Source organism: Lacerta agilis, chromosome 3 (genome assembly GCF_009819535.1).
Source record: "Lacerta agilis isolate rLacAgi1 chromosome 3, rLacAgi1.pri, whole genome shotgun sequence".
NCBI classification, from domain to species: Eukaryota; Metazoa; Chordata; class Lepidosauria; order Squamata; family Lacertidae; genus Lacerta; species Lacerta agilis.
The window spans coordinates 1,691,511-1,716,446 of record NC_046314.1 but is presented as its reverse complement, the minus strand read 5'-3'; the positions used below and the strand labels follow the sequence as shown (position 1 = coordinate 1,716,446).

The 24,936-nt window shown below is 41.9% G+C and overlaps 1 protein-coding gene across 3 annotated transcripts in view; it reads right to left on the bottom strand.

The window, feature by feature from the left end:
- Window positions 1-24,936, bottom strand: part of SUPT3H (SPT3 homolog, SAGA and STAGA complex component) — a 231,597-nt gene that overhangs the window by 28,774 nt on the left and 177,887 nt on the right. For all 3 annotated transcript variants that reach the window (XM_033145597.1, XM_033145596.1, XM_033145595.1), the window contains exons 7-11: window positions 12,847-12,922; window positions 8,723-8,835; window positions 8,293-8,400; window positions 7,550-7,735; window positions 3,065-3,175 (exon numbers count right to left, since the gene is read on the bottom strand). In XM_033145597.1, the coding sequence (XP_033001488.1) occupies window positions 3,065-3,175; window positions 7,550-7,735; window positions 8,293-8,400; window positions 8,723-8,835; window positions 12,847-12,922 (594 nt within the window). The remainder of the gene's footprint in view (window positions 1-3,064; window positions 3,176-7,549; window positions 7,736-8,292; window positions 8,401-8,722; window positions 8,836-12,846; window positions 12,923-24,936) is intronic.

Sequence of the window (24,936 nt, the reverse complement as noted above, 5' to 3'; positions counted from 1 at the left end):
GTGCAATGTCCCTTTGCTTTCCTATTCTGTGTTACATCCACATTAAAGTGATAGGAAATTTTAACTTGGGCAAATAGCCAATGAAGAAAATAGTTACAACTGCGTTAAGGCTACATATTTCTTTTAAAAGAGTTTCCATCCCATAGCATCAAGTTATCCCCAGTAGAATATGCCAACTTATTTTTCATTTAGAAGATTATTTTTCATGTAGTTAGGGACACTTTTTGGCATGCTGCCACAGCAACTTCAGTTGAGGTGCTCAGTAATCTCAGAAACTCACAGCCTGTCATATTTCAATGCTTCAGCATAAAACAACACTGTCTTTTGAATGACCATATTGTCAACATAAGCAGATTAATTTTAAATCAGCAACATACATGAGGGGAAATGGGACAAACACACACCCACACCCCAGAACTGCAAACTCTGCAATCATAAACCCCTTTAAAGCGATAGGTTGAAATAGTAATTCAGAATCAGGACTGCAAATTAATCAATGAATTGTTTACAGAACATCTTTTTATCTTTTGAAATAAGTACTTATAGTCCAAAACATCAATGAAGATGCCTTTCCCCCCAAAATCCTCAGGAATGGGGATAACTTATTTTAAGCATCAGATAACTTAGGCTACCCTGTTACTTTTTTCAGAGGGTGCAGCTGGTGATTCAGTATGTGTGTGTGTGGGGGGGGGGGACTTCTCTCAGGGCCAGATCCAGAAACCCCAAACGTAGGGGAAGTACTTCCACAAGAAGAGCCTATGGAGCCAAGGATGCCACCTTGCCCTCCTCAGCCTCAGAGGACTCCATCTTCCAAACCCAGCCCAGCCTCCATGAAATGAAGAGGCAGCTTTTGGTGAAGGTGGACTAGCAGTTAACACAAAGCTGCAGCTCTCATACAAGGCTTAGTCTAGGAGTACCTACTGCTGAAGCATCATCTCAGTATATTATCATTATATATTTCTTTATCCCCCACCTCTTTCCCTGGCAGGGCTCAAGGCGGCTTACAGATAAAAATAAGACCTGCTAAAAACGTAGAAAAAAACAATAATTAAAAATACTATGAAACTTTGATAGAATCCAAACTATTGATGAAATCTATTAAAATAATACCAAAAACTACAATCAAAACTGCACAGCACCTTTCCACCTTTAATGGAAAGCGGTCAGTTCACCAAAGTATGTTGGAGCAAGAAGCTCTTCACCTGCCAGCGAAAGGACAGCAAGTCTGGCTTCCCTAGGCAGGGAGTTCCAAAGTTGCCTGGGAGTAGCTACCACCAATAAGACCCTATCTCACCTTTCCACCAAGTATACCTGTGAGGGTGGTGGGACTGAGAGAATGGCCTCCCCCAAAGATCTCAGGACCTGGGCAGGTATGTATGAGGGAATATGGTCTAAGCTAAGCTAAGATCTAAACCCTCTTTAAGGGGGTTTATGATTGCAAAGTTTGCAGTTCTGGGGTGTGGATGTGTGTTTGTCCCACAGCACTTTGAACTGTGCCCAGAAACAGACTGGCAGCCAGTGGAACTGTTCTAGCAAGGGAGTCGTCTGCTCCCTATAACCAGCTCCAGGCAACAATCTGGCTGCAGCTCTTTGAGCCAGCTGAAGTTTCTGAGCACTTTCCAAAGGCAGCCTCACGTAGAGCGTTACAGTAATCCAAACGGGATGTAAATAAGGTGTGTGTCCCTATGCCCAAAGCAGGCATCTCAAGGAACAGGAGCAGCTGGTACACTAGCTTTAACTGTGCAAATGCACTCCTGACCACCAGAAACTGGGCATCGATGTCCAGGGCTAACCAGCAACTGGAAGGACCTTAAAGTATCTTGGCTAATGACCAAACTGGCTAACAAGCAATTTGAAGTAAAATGTCTATCGGCCTTTTTCACTCCTCTCACAATAAGTTCCCTTTTTACCCCAACCTTGCAATCCCTTCTGGCCAAAGGTCAGTGCTGTACCCTCTACTGAAATGAATGCAGACATCCACAGGTGCAAGAGTCCCGAGTGTGTATCTGGAGCAGTACAATAAGAGTACCATTGTTTTGGTAAACTTCATTTATGCTTAGATTATCCTAATCAGTTCACATCCCACACCAAACTTGACATTTCAGTACAATGATATTTCAGGTCTCAGGCCCAGCGATTCCTCTTCACACACACCCTCCCAATGGGATCTGCTTGGCAGCCATAAAGTTAAAGGGTAATGGGACCCCTGACCATTAGGTCCAGTCATGTCCGACTCTGGGGTTGTGGCGCCCATCTCGCTTTACTGGCCAAGGGAGCCGGCGTACAGCTTCCGGGTCATGTGGCCAGCATGACAAAGCCGCTTCTGGCGAAGCAGAACAGCGTGCGGAAACGGCGTTTACCTTCCCACCGGAGCGGTACCCATTTATCTACTTGCACTTTGACGTGCTTTCAAACTGCTAGGTTGGCAGGAGCTGGGACCAAGCAACGGGAGCTCACCCCGTGGCAGGGATTCGAACTGCCGACCTTCTGATCAGCAAGCCCTAGGCTCAGTGGTTTAACCCACAGTGCCACCCGTGTCCATAGGCAGCCATAACCATTTATAAATGGTGAGCAGCTTGGGGGATCGAGCATATGGCACCACAGCCCATTGTGGGTTTTTCTTAGGTTAGAACTTAACAGAAGGTGAAGGCTCCATAAAAGCCAGTCTCTCTGAATATGTCACATCAGAAATGAATTCTCTGTTAGAGACAAAATCTGGCACTCAACTTTCTTCAGAGTGAGACTTCACAATACTGCAGTACCTATAATTTAAAATAACTATACACTCAAACTTTGTAGCAACTCTGAACATTCAAACAAACAAAAAGAATAATTTATAATTAAAAGGGAATAATATTTAAAAGGGGGGAAACTTTGTTGTCTTTCCAAAAACAGACAGAAAATACTGTTTTATTTCCCCAAAGAATTATGCCATTTTATAAAGAAAAATTATGGTTGCCACAAATTGCTCTCAACAATTCCAAAGCTTCTTCAGCTGACCACTTGAAAATCAAAGTGCTTTAACATTATAAATATAGCTTCTTATGACTCTGTTATTACATACTGTGTATGGGGAAAGGGGTCCAATCTTGTGGCCATAGCGCCGAATGGCCTCTCTGATGTGGGAAGGCTGGATGGCATCACTCTGAGCCTCTGCACCACAAGCGGCAGAACTCTGTAAGAGAAAAACACATTCAGCGAGGCTAAATCAAAAACATATAACGAGCACACACAGTCCATTAATTAAGATAATAAACCTTTACAAAAGGGGCTGCTCTCTCTTTCCTCTCTGTCCCCCACTTTTTTGAGTATGGTTGCCACATACGTTGTATGAAAATACAACCAAAACACCTATTCACAAATCAAAGGGGATTTTTAAATGATCGTTTCCTGTAAGATAAAGGAAAAACTGTATGAGTTCTTCTACCAAGTGCTTTAGTGCCCAAGAGCATCAGGGAACCACGGCTTGCTGCAAACTTCCAGCAGGTTGTCTCGGCTGGTGCAAGACGCTGCAAAAATGCTTAGAAGCGCTACTAGGGGCCAAACAGCAACCTCCAACCCTGTCTTCCTTCTTTACTCCATTGTCAACAGAATCAGCTGATTCCCTTCTCCATGCCAGAGAAGAAGGATGTAGGAGTCCTTATTCCAGTAGGTTTACTCCCAGCATATGAGCTCTGCTGCCTCCTGTGATAACTAAGATCAGAATTCTTCATGACGGGAACTCAGAAATGGATTCCTTATGTACCATCACCAGTCCTAGCTAAATTATTTTAACTTTCCTTGAGATCTTTTTTGGCCTTAGTAAGACCTCCCCCCATCTGCTTAATTCCCCCCTCCCCCAAATGAAATTCTGTGATAACTCTGGGGGTTTTAGCTGCAGTATTAGTTAGCTTCTAAAAATAATCAGTAAGTGTAGTTTTGCCTGAGTGCTTAAAACTATATTTGCCAAACTAAAAATGGCCAGTTCCAATTTACCACATTAGTCACATATCTTGACCTATAACAGATCCTGGGTCCTGCCAGTTGATGGATCACATGTTTTGTGATAACCACTTTCCACTGTGAAACTAAAAAAAGTAAATTTACCAAATGTTCTGGCAGTGGTCAATGACTAATTGAGATCTAATTTGCACTCTCTGTGGCCAGGTATGTTTGTTCACAAATGTGCACACTGCCAAAGAAAGTAATAGCTTGTATTATGTACCTGTTGCTGTTGTGCCAAGGTTGTGTGTGTGTATCCAGCTCAAAGGCTGGTAAAATTCCACTAGAGGAGATTCCTAATGTTAGTTCAGCAATGTTGATACAAGTCACTTATCTTTAATTCTGTAACTTATATACCGTTTCATTTTAAAGCAGCATTTCTCACCAGATGTGAAAGTCTAACAAATCTTTTCTAACAATTCATGATTATTAATTATCACAAATGATAAATAACATTTGGAGAGGTGGTAAAAGATATGAAAGATAAGTTTATGAAACATCAGTGTTTGTAGCTCAGATTTTATAGAACCATAGAATCAAATAATTGTAGAATTGGAAGGGACCATGATCTATTCCATGGGTAGGCAAACTATGGCCCAGGGGCCGAATCCGGCCCAATCACCTTCTAAATCCGGCCCACGGACAGTCCAGGAATCAGCATGTTTTTACATGAGTAGAATGTGTGCTTTTATTTAAAATGCCTCTCTGGGTTATTCGTGGGGCATAGGAATTTGTTCATTTCCCCCCTCCAAAATATAGTCTGTCCGCCCACAAGGTCTGAGGGACAGTGGACCGGCCCCCTGCTGAAAAAGTTTGCTGACCCCTGATCTAGTCCAACCCCTTGCAATGCAGGAATCTTTTTGCCCAACCTGGGGCTTAAACCCACAACCCTGAAATTAAGAGTCTCATGCTCTACCGACTGTGCTCCGAGACATTTTTACCTCTCTTCAAGGGAAAAGGGCTCCTACCACCAGCTTCCATAAAATCAAAACAATGCCTATTTTTTGGGGGGGGGGGAACACCTATTATGAGCAAAACAGATAAAAATCTTAGTGATAAATATAGGATAAAACCAAACTAGAATGGTCTTAATATTTAAAAAATAGAATCTGGCGCAGACGCCATGGTGAACTGTTGTGTCTGCGGTAGCGGACGACAGCCATGCAGTAATTAAGGATAATCTGGGAGTGATTATCCTTGCAAGCCCCTCCCCCCTGGGTCGGGGGAGGAGAGCTTTCCCTCGTGATTCGTCCGATAACTCTCTCGCTCCGATGGAATGCAGGGGCAGGGAAGCTGAGGGTCTAGCACTGTATACGTATTGGAAACTCCCCAAGGAGGTCACCATGAGCGGAGGTATCTCTGTTATAATAATAATAATAATTTATTATTTGTACCCCGCCCATCTGGCTGGGTCTCCCTGTTTCTTATAAGATGTATCTGAATTTGGACGTAAGAAGCAGGCGTGTTTTGGGGGAGGGAGAAAGATAACGTGCGAAATTAATCTGCCACTGAGTGCCAAGGTTTTGAACTGGAGAGGACTCTCATCACTGCAATTGGAATACTATGTAAGTGAAGGAAGGCCCTGTTTTTTGATTACATTATTTTCTGCTGTGTTACATATCGGCAAACCTTCAATGAAAAAGAATAAATTATTAATGGAGTGGGATTATTAATGGATTACAACTATGTATGGAATGCAGGGGAACTTAATAAGAACTCATGGTTTTATCTATGGAATACCGGAAATAAGTGACTGCGTGGAATTTTGTGATGATTTGTACATTGCCAATTAAAGAGAGTGCAATTGGATCTATTGCGATTTTGATAAGATGCCAGCTCATTAAAAGCAAGGAGATAAAAGCAGCCAGACCCTGGATAGCTTTCGGTTTCAAAGCAAGATGGAGGAGCTGTGGCATACTTTCAAATCACCTCTCGAAGAATTGGCAAGGGTGACGAAAGATGACTGATTCCAACATGAAGAAAAGAAGAAGGAAAATAAATATTCCACACAGCTAAAGGGCATAAACTCCCTCTGCAAACTAATGGATATGGATTTATAAAAATATGATTGAGAGTCATTACATCAGTGGCTGCCAGAACAAATGATTAAGACTGGAATGGTGGAACTTGGACTAATTAAAAGAACTGGTGCAGGATCAAGGGAATAACACCAACTCCTGGTAGCCGGAACATGGGAAGTCGGGCAAAACTGTTTAATTGGCTTTTTTGATTGTACTGAGATTAGGTATGATTTGGCATTGTATTAATGTGGCCTCTATTAGATTGTTATTAATGAAAAATTAATAAAAATTAATTTAAAAAAATAGTTCAATTGTCTCCAAGGGAAAAAAAACACACCTATTACCAGGTCAACCTCTTTGGGAATATCCTCTCTTAAAAATTGCCCCACATATGAAAGTCCTTTTTTTTTTAGTTACCACCCACCATACCTCTGACAGTGTGGAAACCTGGAGAAAGGCTTCTGAGGGTCCTCAGAGCAGGTTCAAGTGGGAGGAGGCAGTCCTTTGGGTGCCTGGGTACTCTGCATAGGGCTCTGATCTTTTAGCTAGCTGTTTTAAAAGTCATGGGAGGTGACTCAGTTCCAGTTACCGGTAATCTAGTTGCAATATTTTGAACTATCTACAAAGCATTTCCCACAGGCAGCCTCAAAGATAGCAGTGATTCAAATGGGAATGTGCAAGGTCTCTAATTGTATTCTCCAAAGGATATTGAATTGTCATTTGAAATCACACATTTGACAGCATGAAGTGGAACATGTGTTGAGAAGGCTCTGGTCATGAATTTGCTGCACTGGACTAGATGACTCTATGATTCTATGCTCCTAAACCATTGCCTGGTGTCTAATCCTCCAGGAACCACTCAAAGGCCTGGTCAATCCATACACGCTGCAGAGAAAGATGGTAGCACCCTGAGGTATTAGAACGGCCTGTAACACTTCAGATTATAGGTACAGGATACCTAGAGGTGTACCTAGGCTCCTTTGTGCCCTTGGAAAGGAGTTGTGATGGTGCCCTCCCAGACCCTTGTGCCCTTGCCAGAAGTGTGCAGAGGTGTGATTTTTGCACCACCCCCACCCCTGGCCCTGTTCCCTTGGTAGGGGCCAACCTAGGCAACCCCTAGGTAGAAGAAGAAGAGTTTGGATTTGATATCCCGCTTTATCACTACCCGAAGGAGTCTCAAAGCGGCTAACATTCTCCTTTCCCTTCCTCCCCCACAACAAACACTCTGTGAGGTGAGTGGGGCTGAGAGACTTCAGAGAAGTGTGACTAGCCCAAGGTCACCCAGCAGCTGCATGTGGAGGAGCGGAGACGCGAACCCAGTTCCCCAGATAATGAGTCTACCGCTCTTAACCACTAAACCACACTGGCTCTCGAGAATACACCCGAGAATACAATTTTGAACAGATAACTAACATTATAAGTCGACATTAAAAGACAACAGCAACATTTCTAAATGTCTCTAATATACAATATGGTATATGGTACTTATAATTGCAATATTCATTCCTCCGTTAGTAGTAACAAACACCTGTCACTGTAAACCCACTTTTTTTCCTCTTTCGCTGTTTGACTTTTGAGGAATCTTGCCCAATGCTGCCATTGCCCATGGATCCAGATGGAGCCTTCCCAGGGTGCTGTGGTCCTGCAGCTGGAGGGGTGGGCGTTGGTGGGGGGGTGCTTTCAGGAGAGTCTGGACTGGTCTTCAGACTTGTTGCTTGCCCCAAAACATGCATCTAAATAGACCAACAGCAGTTAAAACTGAGTTAATTGACTATTACTATTGTTCTCTGAATATAGTCACCAGGCAGTGCAAGCACAAACCCAGAACATTTCCAGAGCTCTAGTTTAGAATCTGGGGCACACCAGGTAAGTGAATGATATTTATTTGTATTATTAAACAAAATTTCTAGATGGCTTAATCAAATATTTAAAAACTCTAAACTGTTTGCATAAAATAGAGTAATTATTTATGAAAAAAGTACTGATAAATCAACAAGTAGACATAATTTTTTTAAAAAAATATACGTAATATATTCTTCCTCTTGATCTGTTGCAAGGGCTGGAGCCAATCTCTCTCCATGGACCCTCTTATGAGCAAGCATGCCAGCATGATTCTTTTTGGACATCACACATACAAGAAGCAGCACAATAACCCACTAGGACACAGAGGAGCCTTCGAAATTGTACTCATTCTCCTAGAAGGGAGAAGATTGGATAGAGACAGACCCACAAGCACCATTGAAAGAATGGGCCTGTGCTGATATACCAAGTTCATCTTTAGTATATTTACCTCAGCAGAACTATGATACTGAATGAAAGTAGCAGATATTGCATGGCTGAAAGGGTCCCCAGCTTTGGGAGTCATGTCCTGCTTGACGAGAAGGGCCAGGTCCACCAGCTGAGGAAAGAATGGAAGAGCCAGTCTTATTTACTTGTTTGGCTACTTTATTAACAAAGATATAAACCGTAAAGTTTAGGTTTCAATTTAATTCTGAAAAATATTGCAGCCATTATGTAGCATGTGCTTGGACAGGTTTGGATCTTCGCCTTTCACATGTGGAGTTTCCCAAACTATCTTGCACATTGTGTTGCATTAGTCTATAGCATCATTTTACACTCCACAGCACATGTGTGTGTGTGTGTGTGTGTGTGTGTGTGAATGAAAAGGGAAGGGCATTCCCCACCACAAATTCTCTGATCCATGTAGTGCACTCATTTACCTGTGCGACAGTCTCATAAGCTAAATAAGCCAAAATTTCCATGGCAACAGCATTGGGTTTTATTTCCATGCTGCTACAGTCCAGCCAGTCCCGGAACTTGGAAGCCTTCTTGGCTGTGCAGATAAAACACAAAAGAGGTGCAATGTTAATGTTGACACCACTTCTACATTTCACTATTAATAAACGGCAAGAGATGATAACCCTTTGGCATAAGGAGCAGAAGTTGCCATTCTGAATCCTGAACACAATGGCTGTGATCTAGGAGAACCTGAATGTAATTAGGCATTAATTACCAATGGTCATGTCTGTTTCTTCCAGGAAGCCCATAGCTGGCACGCTGACTGAAGCTTGTTAATATTCAGGCCACAAGAACATCCAGATGTAGCACCAACTCCAGCAGCACCCAGGAGCACCGAACATGCACAAATTGAGAGCTGCCTGTATGTAATGACATTGAGGAGTGTTCCGTGTTGTGTTATGATGTCAGACCAAAGTCCATGTCCACTGAACCCAGCCTTCAATTGCACCTCAGAGTGGGTATTCTTATATCCATAGGGTACCTCTCAGGTTAGCAGGTTTAAAAAGGATTATTAAAATATAACCATTATTCCTGTTTGCCCTCTCTGTGTTAATAATAATACAATACTGTGTCCCACCCCCTCAATGCTTCTCAAGTTCAAGGGTTTTCAATGCTACTATTTTGCATATTGAAGATTCATATTGGTGTGGTCTTGAAAATGTAATTATTTGGTGCAAATTGTGATTGCATCACAACCTTCTCAGATGTTGACATTACTTTAATATGAAAAAACTGTCAGCACAAATATTTACAGATGTCATGCAATAGTCTAAAAACAGCTCACAAAAAGGCACTGAAATAGTAGACTACTTCCAAGAACAGCTTCCCAATTTGACATTTACAGAGGGCACAATCTTGGATGCGTCCTTTATTTTCCACATTGCGATCCATAAGCAAATTAGTCATTTCTCCAAATCTAATGCTTGCTATGGAAAACAAGGTAAGTGCCTTTTATTCAAAGATACCTTTGTGCTTTCATTATGCAATGCCATGTGCTCTTCTGTCATGCTTTCCAGTGCAGTCTCTTTATCTCCAACTTGTAACTCGTAAGCATCATCTGCTTCCGCAGTGCTCCCTTTTTGTATAACGAAGCCGACTGTAATTGTGTCCCACAATTCTTTGTAATGGGTTGTTTCTTAGGTTTGTTAAAGTTCTAATGCTTTCATTATGTTATTTGGCACATCAGCAGTATGCACTGATGATTTTTGTAATTTAAAACAAGCTGCACAGAAAGAAGCTTACAAATATTAATTTAGAAAACATGTGTAGAAATGGAAATTAAGTTAATTTAGTTAACATTAGCTAACTTCAAATAACTACTAACTGATGATCAAGTACTTTTCTCATCACCTGCAGCTGAACTTTCTTACCTTGTGTGACAGACCTCACTAATGAGGTGCAGACCATTACTCTGAAAAATATGAAATTCTTAATGTTTTCCTCAAATAGGTTTCATCCAGGTCGGGGGTCAAGCAGGCAGTTGACATGTGTTGCACTATCATTGCCTCTCACAGAAACATTGTACAAGTAAGTTTTTAGAGTGAACCTCAAGCTACACCACAATCTCATTAGAACTATCCTCCATTGCTAATGATCCTACTGAACTGTGATCCAGCTTTCCCTTTCCCTGCTTGAAATTCTAGTGTGACAACAATTGTACCCAACAGATGAAATGTTTTCTATTTTATTTTTATTTATTAAATTTGTATTCTGCCCTTTAATCGAAGATCTCAAGACACTTCACAGAATAAAAATAAAATATAAAAACACAAAATACATAATAAAACAAGGACACAAATAAAACAAAGCAATGTTCATGTATTATCATTTATTTTTAATGCTTTTTAAAGGAGGAAACCTGCTCCAAGGTGGTGGTGGTTTCTTGATAATGTAGGGCTAGACAGTCAATAACATGTGACGCCAGCTTCCATGTGAAATGTTCAGAATCATTTTTCTCAGGGCTCAACTCTATAGAGAACCAAGTACATTTATAATGAATGTAGAAGAAGAGGAAGAAGAGTTTGGATTTGATATCCCGCTTTATCACTACCCGAAGGAGTCTCAAAGTGGCTAACATTCTCCTTTCCTTTCCTCCCCCACAACAAACACTCTGTGAGGTGAGTGGGGCTGAGAGACTTCAGAGAAGTGTGACTAGCCCAAGGTCACCCAGCAGCTGCATGTGGAGGAGTGGGGAAGCAAACCCAGTTCCCCAGATTACGAGTCCACCGCTCTTAACCACTACAGCTCTCTGTAGGGGGGAAAGGCCTCCAAAGTGGCTTCACTGCTCTGAAAATATGATATATGTATTCATCCTTAATTTGCACAGAATGATGCTGAGACCCAATGGGCATGACCAGTGCTCTGAAATCAGCAGAGCTCTCTGCAACACCCTGAGTTTCCAGGACAGATGTTTGGGGTGCTTCAACAGAGAAACAGATTTAGAAAGGAAGATAGAAGGTTTAGAAAATGCTAAGGTGATCTCTTTCTATAATAGAAAAGAATACTGTTTAGACATCTCATTTTCTGTACTCAAAGCTCTCTCATGTTCCAGAATGTTTTGAGACAATTCACTTGCCTTGTTTGCATTTCTGAACACATTTCAGAGACAGTGGAGAACAACAACCAAGCCTATGCTACCTAGTCCAACATTCCATTCCCAAAGTGGTCTGCCAGATGACTATGGGAAGCTCACAGGCGTGACATGAACACTGTATCACTCTCCTACTCCTGTTCCAAAGCAGCTGGTATTCACAGTCATGCTGTCCTTAACCCCTCTTATCTCATGGCTACTAGCTTCTCTTATCTGTTTGTTCTGCAGTCTTGATGAGGGATTGACTCAAAACCCAAGTAAACAATAACTGCCAACCCACATGAATAGTTGCATGCTTATTGACACTCTCAAAGAACTCTAAAAGGTTAGTGGGACAAGGCTTAACTGTTTAATGCAACAATGCTACCACCAAGTTATCCAGAGCAGATGCTAAACTAGGAGAACTATGGGCCTCCAAAGCCTCAACATGGTTCCTAATTTGGCCACGAAGCTGGTTCCCCAAACCACAGCCACCTGCCTTATACCTGACATCACATAGGGCCGCAGATGTGTGGCAGGTGAAGGGACGGCTCCCTGCCAGTAGAAGGTTTGCAAATACCTCCTAGCAGCTGATAGGCAGTACCTACCAAACTGTCTTTGCCCATGTGGTTTGATATCAAACTGTGCAGGCAAAGGAAGTGGGGTTTGCAGGCACCACTGTATCGGGGGTGGTAGCAACCCCCCTATACCTTTGCCCACATGGTTTGACTTCAAACCACCCAGGCAAAGGGAATCACATCACCTGACGTCATGGTGATGCCATGTTCTCTGCTCCCAATTCTTAGCTCCTGGATCTGATGCAACAGCTGCCTACCTCAGATCTAACTAGGCCTGGGCCTAGTTATCAAGACATCAAGATATCAAGACATCGTCCAGGACCGGTTTGATGGCCAGAGCATGAAGGCGCCTTCACCCAGCAGTGGGTGGGGCTTGCCTGCGCCTTACCTTCCTTCTGCGCTGCCTCCTTCCTCCCTGCATTGAGTGCTGGCAGCAGCAGGAGAAGCAGCAGTTTCACCCTGGCGCCACCCGAGGCCAGGGCTGGTGCTGCGTGCCGGGTGCTGTCAGTGAAGGGAGCAGCAGTGCTTTCACCCCAGTGCCTCGCAGGGCTGGGGCTGAAGGATGCTCCTTTTCAACATCACGATGTACCACTATATTGCGATGTCTAGCTGGTGCTACACCACAATGTTGGAAAGCTGCTATCGCCCAGCCCTGGATCTAACACACATACTCCCATGCATCAATGAGACCACATTGCCACAAGCACAGGAAAGCAAAACCTCCTGCAGAGGATCCATGCCATGAGAAGGACGTTTGGAGTGCATTCTCCCTCTTGCAACTCAGAAATAAAATTAAGGGGTGTTTCATACTTTATCTGTCTGGTTACAATATATTATGCTGCCAGGTTACCCAAAATTACAGTCTGGAACAGCATAATTATTATGGCATAACACTTACAAAAACTTAGTTGACGACTTTCACAGAATTCTGCGTATTGTGCCGAGTCCATCATTCGTGCTTGTCTTTCTGCCCTCTGCAAAACAATATAAACAACACTTGTTATTCATAGATCCAAATGCATAGGATCACAAAACCCTTCCAACTGTAGGCCTGAAAGCAACTCTCAGCACTAAATTAGTACTACTAATTTCTCGATGTTTCTTAATAATAATAATAATATTAATTTATTATTTGTACCCCACCCATCTGGTTGATGTTGTAATGTGGTTGCATAATTTGTTGCAAGCCACCCAGAGTAGCTGGGGCAATCTAGGCAGATGGGTGGCTGGCAAACAAACAAACAAACAAACAAACAATTACAAGTTGATGATACTGAACATTCTGACAATTCATCAAAGCTTCTGAGTCCATGCTCATCACTGCGTATTGCATTGCTGTCCCCACATATGTACATATGACATATATGCCCTGACTTTGCTCTTTATCCTTTACTGCATCAACTGTACAGCAGCTATTATGATACTGTTTTTAAAATATCTGAAATTAGAGACCTCTTCATTGGGCCAGCTTGTAATCCAGGTTGTTCTCTTTACATTGCCCATTTATTTGCTGCCTGTGCAAATTGACAAGACAAAACTGGCCAAACTGCTAAACCCATCTTCTGATCTGCTTGAAGGCAGAGGGCCTTCTCGGTGGTGGCACCCACCCTGTGGAACACCCTCCCATCAGAAGTCAAGGAAATAAACTATCTGACTTTTAGAAGACATCTGAAGGCAGCCCTGTTTAGGGAAGTTTTTAATGTCTGATGTTTTACAATTTTTTATATGTACTGTAAGCCACCCAGAGTGGCTGGGGAAACCCAGTCAGATGGGCGGGGTATAAACATCATCATCATCATCATCATCATCATCATTTGCTTAGGTTCTTCACCTGCTCCAGTCTCATTATTCAACATTAAAGGCAATGCTCCTTGTCTAAATATGTGCAACTGACCCTGAAATTCTGAACACATTTACACTGAAGGAAATGCTGGTGATTTAAAATGGACCTTACTCCTATGTTTCCTTAGCATAACTATATGGGAACCTTGCCTGTAAGTGAGCAACATTTTAACACAAAAGATTTGGGAAACTTCTTGGTGCCATTTCCCTTCTTTTTGTTCTCATTTTCCTCAGCATCATTAGCCCTTATTGCTGATTAACGCAACTGGCTATCAGAGCTAATGAATCAGTTGGTTGGCAGAACACTGACCACTGGATTAATTGCCCATATCTGGGTAAATTTTGTCAAGGACAGTGATGAAAGGAGGAGAAAATCATGCTGAGAACAGCATCAAAACACTCCAAGAAATTGCCACATACAGTTTTTACACACAAAAGCAAGTAACTTCAGTGGAGCCAAAAATGGAACACACTTGATTCATAGCAACACAAATAGATAATTAACACTTATGAACCTGACAGAACATGCATAAATCCAGAAAGGAGAAAGTAGTAATTATTAATTTTGCTTAATTTAGTTTGTAAGCATAGAAGCAACAGTTTATATTTAGTCCTCTAGTTTATAGAACTCTGGTATGTTTGGAAGAAATCTTGATGTCATATCATCTACCACTGACAGAGTATCCTGCATAATCCAGCAATTTGAGATTAACCTAAGTTAAAAGTGGATTTATCCCCCTCCTCCATGGCTTGCAACACAAATGCCTAACGAAGAAATACTGCATGCCAGAATAGCAATGAAAATCTATCTTGTGATGTGAAGATTTATCCCAGAAGAAAACAGAATACTTTTTTGTGGTACCTGGTCTAACCAATGGGGTCACAGGTTTAAAGACACATATGAAGATACAAAAGAACCACACACAATAACAGATCCTTTTCACCACTGTAGATTCTATTGCATATATTTTAATTAATTAATTCTGAAACTGAGCAGGAAAGCACAAGGTCCACTCATGAATTATGTGCGGGGTGAGAAAAGGTGCAAGCCAGGAGAATCGGTAGAAACTTCCTCTCAAAGCTCCAAAACTTTATGGGGCTTCACAGAGACCACAAAGAATATATTTTACACATACCAGCTCTTAGTTAAGCAAAGAAGATCTGCTTTCAATGAAAAGAAAAAATGAAAACGGTACCATACAGCAGTTAAATATCACAGAGTTGAAAATTCTGTTCCAAATCCTAGCTGTCTTAAAACTTATCTCAGGACTTCCATTATAAAATTTAACCAACTTGCTCTTCTTAAATCCACTTTTTGTTTAAGTAGAAACCAAAGAAAAAGAGGGCAGTAGGGCATGAACCATTTTAAAGATTAGACACACTTTGGGTCTTGTGCTGAAGCTAACAAAACCTTTTTATGACAGATTGATGGATGTTGTGATAAAACTGCAGATTTGACAATAAAGAGCAGATATACAGAGAATTCTTTGTGATCTTACTTATCCTTGCATTATGAAGCAGACTGTTCTTTCTGTCCTATCCATTAGTTTGAATGAGTATGTAAGACATAGAAGCCTTTGAAGTCATGCAGCTGGTTTATGCGTGTACGTTGTCCGGAATCTTCCAACGTATCGAGATGGCAGGGCAAGATCTCAACCTAAAGGGCGTCAGGAGGAAGGTGGAGCACAAAAGCATCTCTTCTCTCCCCTTCTACCTGAAGTATCTTTTTCCTCTGTGGAAGTTCTCTTAGGGTAGCCTGGGAAGAACTCAGCCAGGTGAAACACCAACTGCTGAAGCTCCCTTCCCTTCACCCTTGGCTCAGTGTCCTCGATAGCAGGAATGGGGAACCTGGCTGAAATGTGCCCTTGGTGTGGTGATGCCTCTTGCTTGCCTGGACGGAGAATAGAGAGGGTTGAATGACTATGCGTGAAAAGAAGCCTCCTGTGCAAAGGTGACATGGGCATTGATTGCTTTGATCACTTTTGCCTCTGGCCCCACCTACTACTGCCATCCGGCCCCCAGGTTACCCAGATGGAAGCATGACCCTCAGGCTGAAGAACGCACCCCAGCTCAGCATCTTGAAGTCTCACTGAACCTTAGAGAGAGATGACTCACCCCACCTGATGTGGATTTGTTCTTCTTTAGAACAATTTCCCATGAATAATTTCCTCACTTTTCATAGAACAGAAATGATTATGCCGTTAGGCGATTAGCAAGCATACTCTCATCATTAAACACCAGTTTACACCCCGGCTTACTCAGGGCTGCCAGAGGTGCACATGCAAGCTTTTACAAATGTTTGTGTTTACCTGCAATTTGCATATTTGCTGTTGAAAACACCAGCATGACACTGGCGCATCCGGTACAACTGTATATGCCATATCATCTGAAGGACGGGTGAAAAAATGAGCCTTCCATTCTGAGGATTTCCCACTCCAATTCCTGCCACAATACTACCACCACCCCTAAAGCCTGGAGCAATTCTCAACTTCTTTTTAAAATATTTGCAGACCGTATTTGGGAAGAAGGAAGTTCCCTACATGTGGTTTTAGAAAACAGTTGGAGATGCCCTGTTCTATTTCTCTTTCCAACGTTGGGATAGTAAGCGCTTGGGAATTTTTGCACACACATTTGTGGAAGGGATGACTGCAAAGACAGAGTGAATTCAAATGGACTTGCGGGTAAGTTGGAAAAGTTTGAGAGCAACATCTTAGCATTAATATTGTTGATAGCAAAAGCTGCTTCCAATCAGGTCTGCTCAATTTAATCTCTCTATTCATTACTAGAGGGCCGAGGATGTGGTTTCTCCTATTTGGACAGAAATAACAATTTTGGATCCTACCTCCCACCTAGAAGAGCAGAGATTAAGGCTGGCTAGTGAAGGTGGAGGTGGAACCTGCTACACTCCTATTCCAGTGTCTGATTAAATATTAGGATCAACCTAATATTATTGTGGTTTTTGCTTCATCAGTATAATTTCAAACCAACAAATTTTGTTCACTGAAATTTCTAAATATTAACTTTACTGAAAATATTTTCCAAAGTTTTTTAAAGTGTTCAGATAAACTAGCCCAATTCACATCACAGAATATATAATAACCTCATTCAAGTTAGGGAAGGTGAGGTTGGAGAGCACTAATTGTTACAGTTTATTACAACCTGGTATGCAAAGTAAAACCCACCCAAAAGCAAAGCCATGCAAGCCAAATCAAGGAGAAAGCTATAAAGCTGTTTTCATCCCACTGTGTTCATAATTATCCCAACCCATTCTCAAGTAACAACTTTGAAACTACCTACCATGCACAGAGAAGTTATGAATCTGGATCTGAAAGACTGAAATGGCAAGCAAAGATTTGCATGGCCCACATGCTAAATCCATTGTTTGATAATGTTCCAAATATATGAGAAAGTAATATTCCAGCACTGGTATAACAAATGCAATTGTTCTGATTAATGCTTTTTTTCTAGGATGCAGGGGTGATTCCAAAGGGTTTGGAAGGCAAAAAAAAGGCATGCAAAGAAAATCAACTTTACATCGATTCATTAGCATGAGCTTTACTGATAATTTATCCTGTTTCCTAATGAAAGCAAAAAAATCCCCACCATGTCTCTATTAAAAAGCAATCAGATTTGGTATGTTGGTGACACTTTAAAGAGCACATTATGTGGGAAAACAAAATAAACATTTACCCTGGCAAACGAAAGTAGGCTTGGGGTTTTGACATACTTGGCAGGCAGGCAGATTATATTCACATCAAGCATACAGAAAACCTAATTTAATATTTAAATATTTGCTTAAGTAATATACTATTTTAAAACAACACATTAAAATATACATTTTTGACAAGATGTTTTAAAGATTCTATGAAGAACACTCCATAGAAGTCATACATTTAGGTGAGATCCCATCCGCTTTCAAAAAGTAAAATCATCTTAGTACAGAATCTTCCAGAATATTTCCAGCAATGGCAACCTTTAATCTCACTCCCCACCCCATCCTCTGCCACTCATACATATCACTTTTTATAATGAGGACAGCAATTGTCAGTGCATTGCGCACTCAACGAGGAATTATTGCCTCTTCCATTCAAAAGGCCAGGTCAGGCCAGCTGTTTTAATCAGCCAGGTAGAAGATCTTTAAGGATTCCCTTTACATCCTCAGGCTGCACAGCCTGAGAATATCCACAAAAGGTCAAGTTCTTGCAAAGGGTATACCCACAGATTCTGTAATCAATGCAGCGACAGGTTCAGAAATAGATACAGCTGACTTTATCTGCAACTTGTCTTGCAAACCAATCACAGTGGGAAACTTCTCTTGAGAAGCAGAATGCAAAAAAGGCTTCTCCTAACCTGGAACAGCTCCACTCCGTGCAGAGGTAGTGATGGATGGCAGGAATGTAAGATTTCTTTGGCACCACCGCAGGATAAGTTCTAAATGGGGTTCTAGTCATCCTTCAGTAGGATTCTTTGTGAGTTTTCCTCCATCATCATTCTAAAGGTCATCCCTGTTGTGCCATCTCTCCATCTGCCCAGACAGCCAATGAACTGACTGACCAAAAAACCCCCACCTTGGTCCCTCTCAAACACAATATACTTCGTGAAGCTGCTGCCCCTCATTGCAGGCTTTTGGAATCCTTGGGCAAGATGCCTTCAATATGAGTCCCTTCCTGAGTAATTCCACATCTCCCTCATGACCAGCACTGGCATCAGGGCTCAGCACCACTCCAGGCAACTGCTGAGGCCCACACACCAGCAGCGAGTTCGCTGCCAACCCTCCGAGCACCCTGGGCCTGCTATTGTTCCTCCTGCTCCTTGATGTCGCTGCCTCCTCACTTGTCTTATCTGGGCACAAAAAGGGCAGCAGCAACTCCAATTGTTTTGCCTTCTCCCTCTGGGCCAGACTTTCTCAACCTTGATATAATTGAACCCAGCTGTCAACTCCCATCATCCCTGACCAATGGCCCCACTAGCTAGGAAGGAAGGGAGTTGCAGTCCAACAAGCTTTAGGGACCCAAGGCTGAGAAAGGCTGCTCTAAGACAGTGGTGTGGGTCTGGCCTGCAGATAGACAACAAGCCCCCATCCCAACACATCTGCAGCCGGCACTCTCCCTGCTGCCGACTGCAGCCACAAGGAGCAGGCAGCTCTGAGCTGTGCCCTTCAACAGGTGCCCAACGGAGCTGACTCCTGATGCCAACTCCCCTGTCCCCCCATCTATATTTTACCAAGAAACATATCTTATTTACCTTGACCGTTCCAACTTTCAAGGAGATAAATCCACCAGCTGTGGGATGCAGACTGTGACAATGTTCCATTGCTAGTGACTGGCCCTTTAATTTTGAGGTATTCAAACATCCGGAAATCTAACTACAGTCAATCTGAAGACAGCATTACAATATAATATATCATTAGCATCTGATACAAACTGACATGGCTGGCACATATAAATATTTTTAATTATTTCAAAGCGGATGTAATGTGTGCATCCTTCTTCCAAAAAAATTGTTTGATTTGGTTTTCATAAGGATTTCCATCGCCAGATGCTGTGAGTAGCACAATGCTTTTCCTACAGATGTCTGCAGCCTGTGACAATCAGCAGCGCTTTGAATAACACCCCCAGTATAACAGCCCCCTTGTCATCGGCGCTGTATATTATAGCATATGAATCCCACACAAGTGGATGAACAGACTTTAAATAATGCCATCTGACAACGATGGCGGGTGAGGGGGAGAGTCTCGCAGAGCCTTGGAAATGGTTGTTAGCATTAGGAAATAAAATCCAGGCCACTGGGAGAAAATAAGACTCATCCTTCTTTCCTTTGATCAGACCAAAACCCTATTTTTAATTACAATTCACAGGAAAAGATTTTGCCAGCATTTAAATACTACTTAGGATACATTGTCTTTCCTTTTATAAATGTAATTCAAAATCCCTTTTTGTTGGAAGAACAACATCTCAATCCATTGGGGGTTCTTTCACACATTATAGTAGTGGTTACACTAAAACCAGAATATGACAGGAAGCTAAAAATCACATTAAAGAAATGCACATACATGAGTGAATACAGGGGGTTCTGCTTGGGTAGGCCACACTGGCACAACGTAGATTTCTCCGGCAATGTGAAAAACGGCCCTTGCTTAGGAGCATGCTTAGGAGCCTAGTGTGAAACACAGCGTATTTCTGAATGTACAACATTTATAAAATCTTGCATTTCACATTTTCTTCACTACCGCACCTTGTTCAGCATTTTAATAGGATATATATAGGACTGCACTACACAAGAATAGATATCGGGGCTACACTTCTACCCATAAAGACTACACTAGCAACAAACTTCAACTAACAAATATATTTTGACAAAACCTTGTATGGGCAGGCCTGTGCCTCAATGCCTGTAAACTCCTATGCATGTCTCCTCTGGAGAAGGGAAGAAGAAATACCTCATAATACCAGACCCCAGCTTCTCATAACCCCCCTGAATCCAATAGGACCATTATAGGCAGCATTTAAAAAAAAATTTAATCATTGTGTCTTGGTTTGGGTCAGCAGGTTTTAATTCTGACCCTTCTCCTGCCTGCTTCCCCATGTTTGCAAAATTACTTTATGCAATAACAATTTCCCAGTCGTGTCACTTTGCAGCTGCCTGCCCTTGTTCAGATGCGACTCACTTTCTCAGTACAGTGGTACCTCCGGTCGTGGGCAGGATCCATTCTGGAGGTCCGGCCAGATCCCGAGGTTTTCGCAACCGGAGAGATCGCTTCTGCGCATGCGGCAAAAAACTGGAAATATACTTCCGGGTTTGCCGCTTACGTATCCCGAAGTTTACGTAACTGGAGGGATACGTAAGCAGAGACATGACTGTAGTATCACAGAATTGTAGAGTTGGAAGGCACCCTGAGGGGAGGTGAATAGAAAATATCCTTGGGCTTCTTTCATACCCTTGTGGATTTTAGTTCTCGAAAGTTCTAAATGTTCTTCCTCAGAGCAGGTGCAGAACGTATTTATGAGCCTTCACAGACCCTATAAAGAACTAGTTGTAGTCACGTGTGGGTGTGCAACAAAAATACACAAAGGAAGTCAAACAGCCATGAAGTCCCACCTCTGAACAGTGAAACCTGTAGACACCACCTGCGCTTTTTCAATCATATTTGGAAAACCATGGGGTCGAAAAGCATGCTTTTAAAACAAAGGGTGTCTAGATTTTGCTTGTTAAAAAGATGCAATCTACACGCTCCCAGATTCTGCAAACGTTTAATGAGCAGAACCAGAGAGAAAACAGTCTAGCACATGATCTCAGGAGCAATGGTTACTATTGTTAGATCAACGTATTTAGAAGTCAAGCTACCACACAACCATCAAAGTAGACATAGTAATCCTTCTGTTAGTATCAATAGCTTCCTTGTCTAACTAACAGGCAAGTGACACATTAATGAAAGTTGTTTGTTTTCACTGGAAGACTGTATTTAGGAAAGGTGGTGATCAAAATGCATTTTTTAGTTCTCTTATTTGTGAATTTTGCAGTATCTTTTAAAAATTCACACACTTCCTCATCTATCTGACTCCAAAAGGAATCTAGCATCAATCTTGGTTGGCAAGAAGCCTATTTTTGAGGCACTATTTTCTTCTATTCATGTTATTGGCTTTCCACTGTTTATTCAAACATGAAATGTACTATGAAAGCAGCATGGTGCCTCTGCTGCTGAATTATTGCTATGTAACACCCAAGAGTTGGAAATATATCCCTAAACTAGAAGGCAGAGTGACAGATGAATAGTGTTCCTTTTAATCCTCTGGGAATAACAACTGAAACGCAGCATTCAGAGTGCAATATTGTTTGCATTCCAGTTCAGATTTCTGATGGTAAGGGGTTTCTCTCCCCCCCCCCTGTGTGTGTGTGTGTGTGAGAGAGAGAGAGAGAGAGAGAGAGAGAGAGAGAGAGAGAGAGAGGAAGAGAGATTCCCATTATAAAACAAATGATGGCAACTGATTTTATTGAAAAGATAAAAAGACTTTACTTTGTGAATCATGTGTTTAAAATATTTAAAATACTTCAACTGAAAAAGAATACCGATTTTAAGATCTTTTTTCTATATTTTATCACGACATGTGAAACACATATTAGACAAAGAATCTTTTATATGGAAAACTAGGAAATGCTGTATTAGAACTGTATACTGGAAGCTCTCAAGAGGGCATATAAAGAGAACGCAAATTGCACTGACTTTCAGTTGGATTTGGGCTGCATTCAGAGGTCATGTTCCTGATCCTCCAAACCATGGTTGAGGCTGGGAATGAGGTCTCTGCTCCTGGGCTGCCTCTTCCAGTTGTGGCTGCTACCCAGGCAGCAAACAGCAAGTGGCGCCCCCAACTGTGGAGGTAGAATGCAGCCATGATGAATAGAAGCCATTGATAGCCTTTTCCTCCATGAATTTGTCTAATTCTCAAGCCATCCAATCATTCTTCTGTGGCACCCCCTTTCACTCCCCACCAGCATCCCAGATAGGTCCTTTGCATTCCTACCTTTTCACCTGCTCTGCTTTCTGTTCATATAAGCCTTGCAGAGCACATACAGTGGTACCTCATGTTGCGAACGGGATCCGTTCCGGAGCCCCATTCGCAACATGAGCAGAACGCAACATGACGGGCCGCGTCTGCGCATGTGACGTGACGTCATTTCACACTTCTGCGCATGCGCGAATCACCGAACCCGGAAGTAACCCGTTCCGGTACTTCCAGGTTTGGCACGTTCGTATCCTGTGACGAACGCAACCTGCAGTGGCCGTAACATGAGGTATGACTGTACAGCTTAAAGAGAAAGTGGGAAAGGAGTCACTCTTCCATCTTCCTCTGTCAGCTCTATGTACGTACTTTCCAAGGAGAAAAGGTAATCACTGTCACCACCTCATTGGGCTTCATTTGCTCCAGGGCTAGCCTTCAAGGGCACCCATGGAGGCACAGGTCAATTCTGCATCCAGGGCAACTGTCTATCAGCTCCGTCTGAGACCCTAACTGCCTGCGCACTGTCTCACCAGAGTGGTACATGGTCTGGTTATCTCCCACTTGGACTACTGCAACGTGCTCTACATGGGGCTACCTCTGAAGGTGACTTAGAAACTACAACTATTTCAGAATGAGGCAGCTAGACTGGTGACTGGGAGTGGCTGCTGGGACCATATAACACCAGTCCTGAAAGACCTACTGGCTCCTAGTACATTTCCAAGCAGAAGTCAAAGTGTTGGTGCTGACCTTTAAAGCCCTAAACGGCCTCGGCCCAGTATATCTGAAGGAGCATCTCCACCCCCATCATTCAGCCCAGACACTGAGGTCCAGCGCTGAGGGCCTTCTGGTGGTTCCTTCACAGTGAGAAGCGAGATTACAGGCAGTGTTAGAAACTGAGATATGATAGCTAGGAGCTAAATGGCACATTAAACCTAGCTTATGTGTAACACAAAGGAGTGTCTAGGCGTGGTTTTTTATAACAAGAATACAAAGCTGAAAACGAATGAACTGCAGCTAAAATATTATGTTCATTTTTCACATGGTCTAGTCCTCATCTGAAGAGTGCAAAATACAAAGCCATACTTCCCCTAATATTCTTATGAGGGTCCCTTTTCCAATCTTCAGAGAGCGGCTGGAAGTGAGGAGGCAGAAAAAGGCCCTCCTTTCCTGGGTTTGAAATTAGCAGGCACCAGACGCATTTTGCACCTAAAGATTCTCCATTTGCAAACACCTAAAAGTCTGGGTGCCATTAAACATGAAAAAATACAAACCCCAACTGAACAATTTTCATATAAATCACAATGAAATGTAAAAGGGCACAATTCCCCCAACAACACCCCCAAACAATGCCCCAGCCCCCATTATTCTGACATGACACACATGGCCTTGCTTTGGGACATCTTACAAACAGAAGACATATTGGGATTTGGCTTGGGGTAACACAAAGGACCATAAAATTACCTACATCAGTTTCTTAGGTTCTGTTTTAAGAATTAGCATATTGGGGTAAAAAAAATATCCCAAGAGTTATTTTCAAGCAATAACTGATTGACGGAAGCAGAAAAGTGCTCTTCCGATACAAGACATGTGGCTTTGTTTGGGATGTTCTACAATAGTAGGATTCAGCTTGGAGTAGCAAAATAACCCATGAAATTGCTTATGTCAGTTTCTTAGGTTCTGTCTATGAAGGTTAAACAGAAGCATGTTACGTCAGAACTGTACTGTCTTTTGCCCACAATCAAGAGGTATCTGGAATATGATATTGCTGATATATTTGGGTTAGCTGCTGAGACTCATATTATAGATATTTGAGATCTTAGGTTTGGGACAATGCAAAGTTTGCGAAGGAGCTAAGCCAGCTTTTGTTGCTATACATCTCTCCTCAATACCACTGAATGTTAGTATTTAAAATCAGTGGGATTTAACATCAAGTAAAACACTATGTTTCAAATCAACAAAGAGACTTTTGTTTTTTTGTTGCGTTAACAGCTCATTATCTGACTTTTGTTTATTCCCATAGTGATTCTCATCCCTGTGTTGGCAAATCTCCTTAATCTTACAATGAAAGCTAACAGAGAGATACTCTCCTTGTGATAGTCAAAGGGTTAAGCTGATATTTTTCAGTAAAAAATGATTACATTCTGTTAATATTTTTAAATCACCACAGTGTTTTTCTTTATATCAGTTATGCAATTATATGATACGCACCCCTAGAAACAAAGACACACCATTCTGTTTAAACAGTTTATATATATATCTATATATATATATATATATATATATCTCAAAAATACAGTTTTAAAGAAATACAACATAAACAATATTTGCTTTCTGTATAATTCATCATAAGTGAAACCATACCACTGAACAATCATATCCTGTTTGGGTCGTAATGACATCAGAAATACATGTTTATCATCTGCTTTGGACAACTTAGCATGTTTTTGGCCCAGGGCAAAGTGGAACCGAAACCATTTGCAGTTGGCCAAACCAAGATAACCACACATTTCTGAAGTAATTGATACCTAAAAGGAACATAGCCTTTAGATCACAGCTCATGATTTAAGTACACTAATTCTTTAAAGGAGGTTGTAAAGATTTTAAAGAGCGCACTGGACTTCCTCCAAAACGTAGCTTGCAGAAACCAT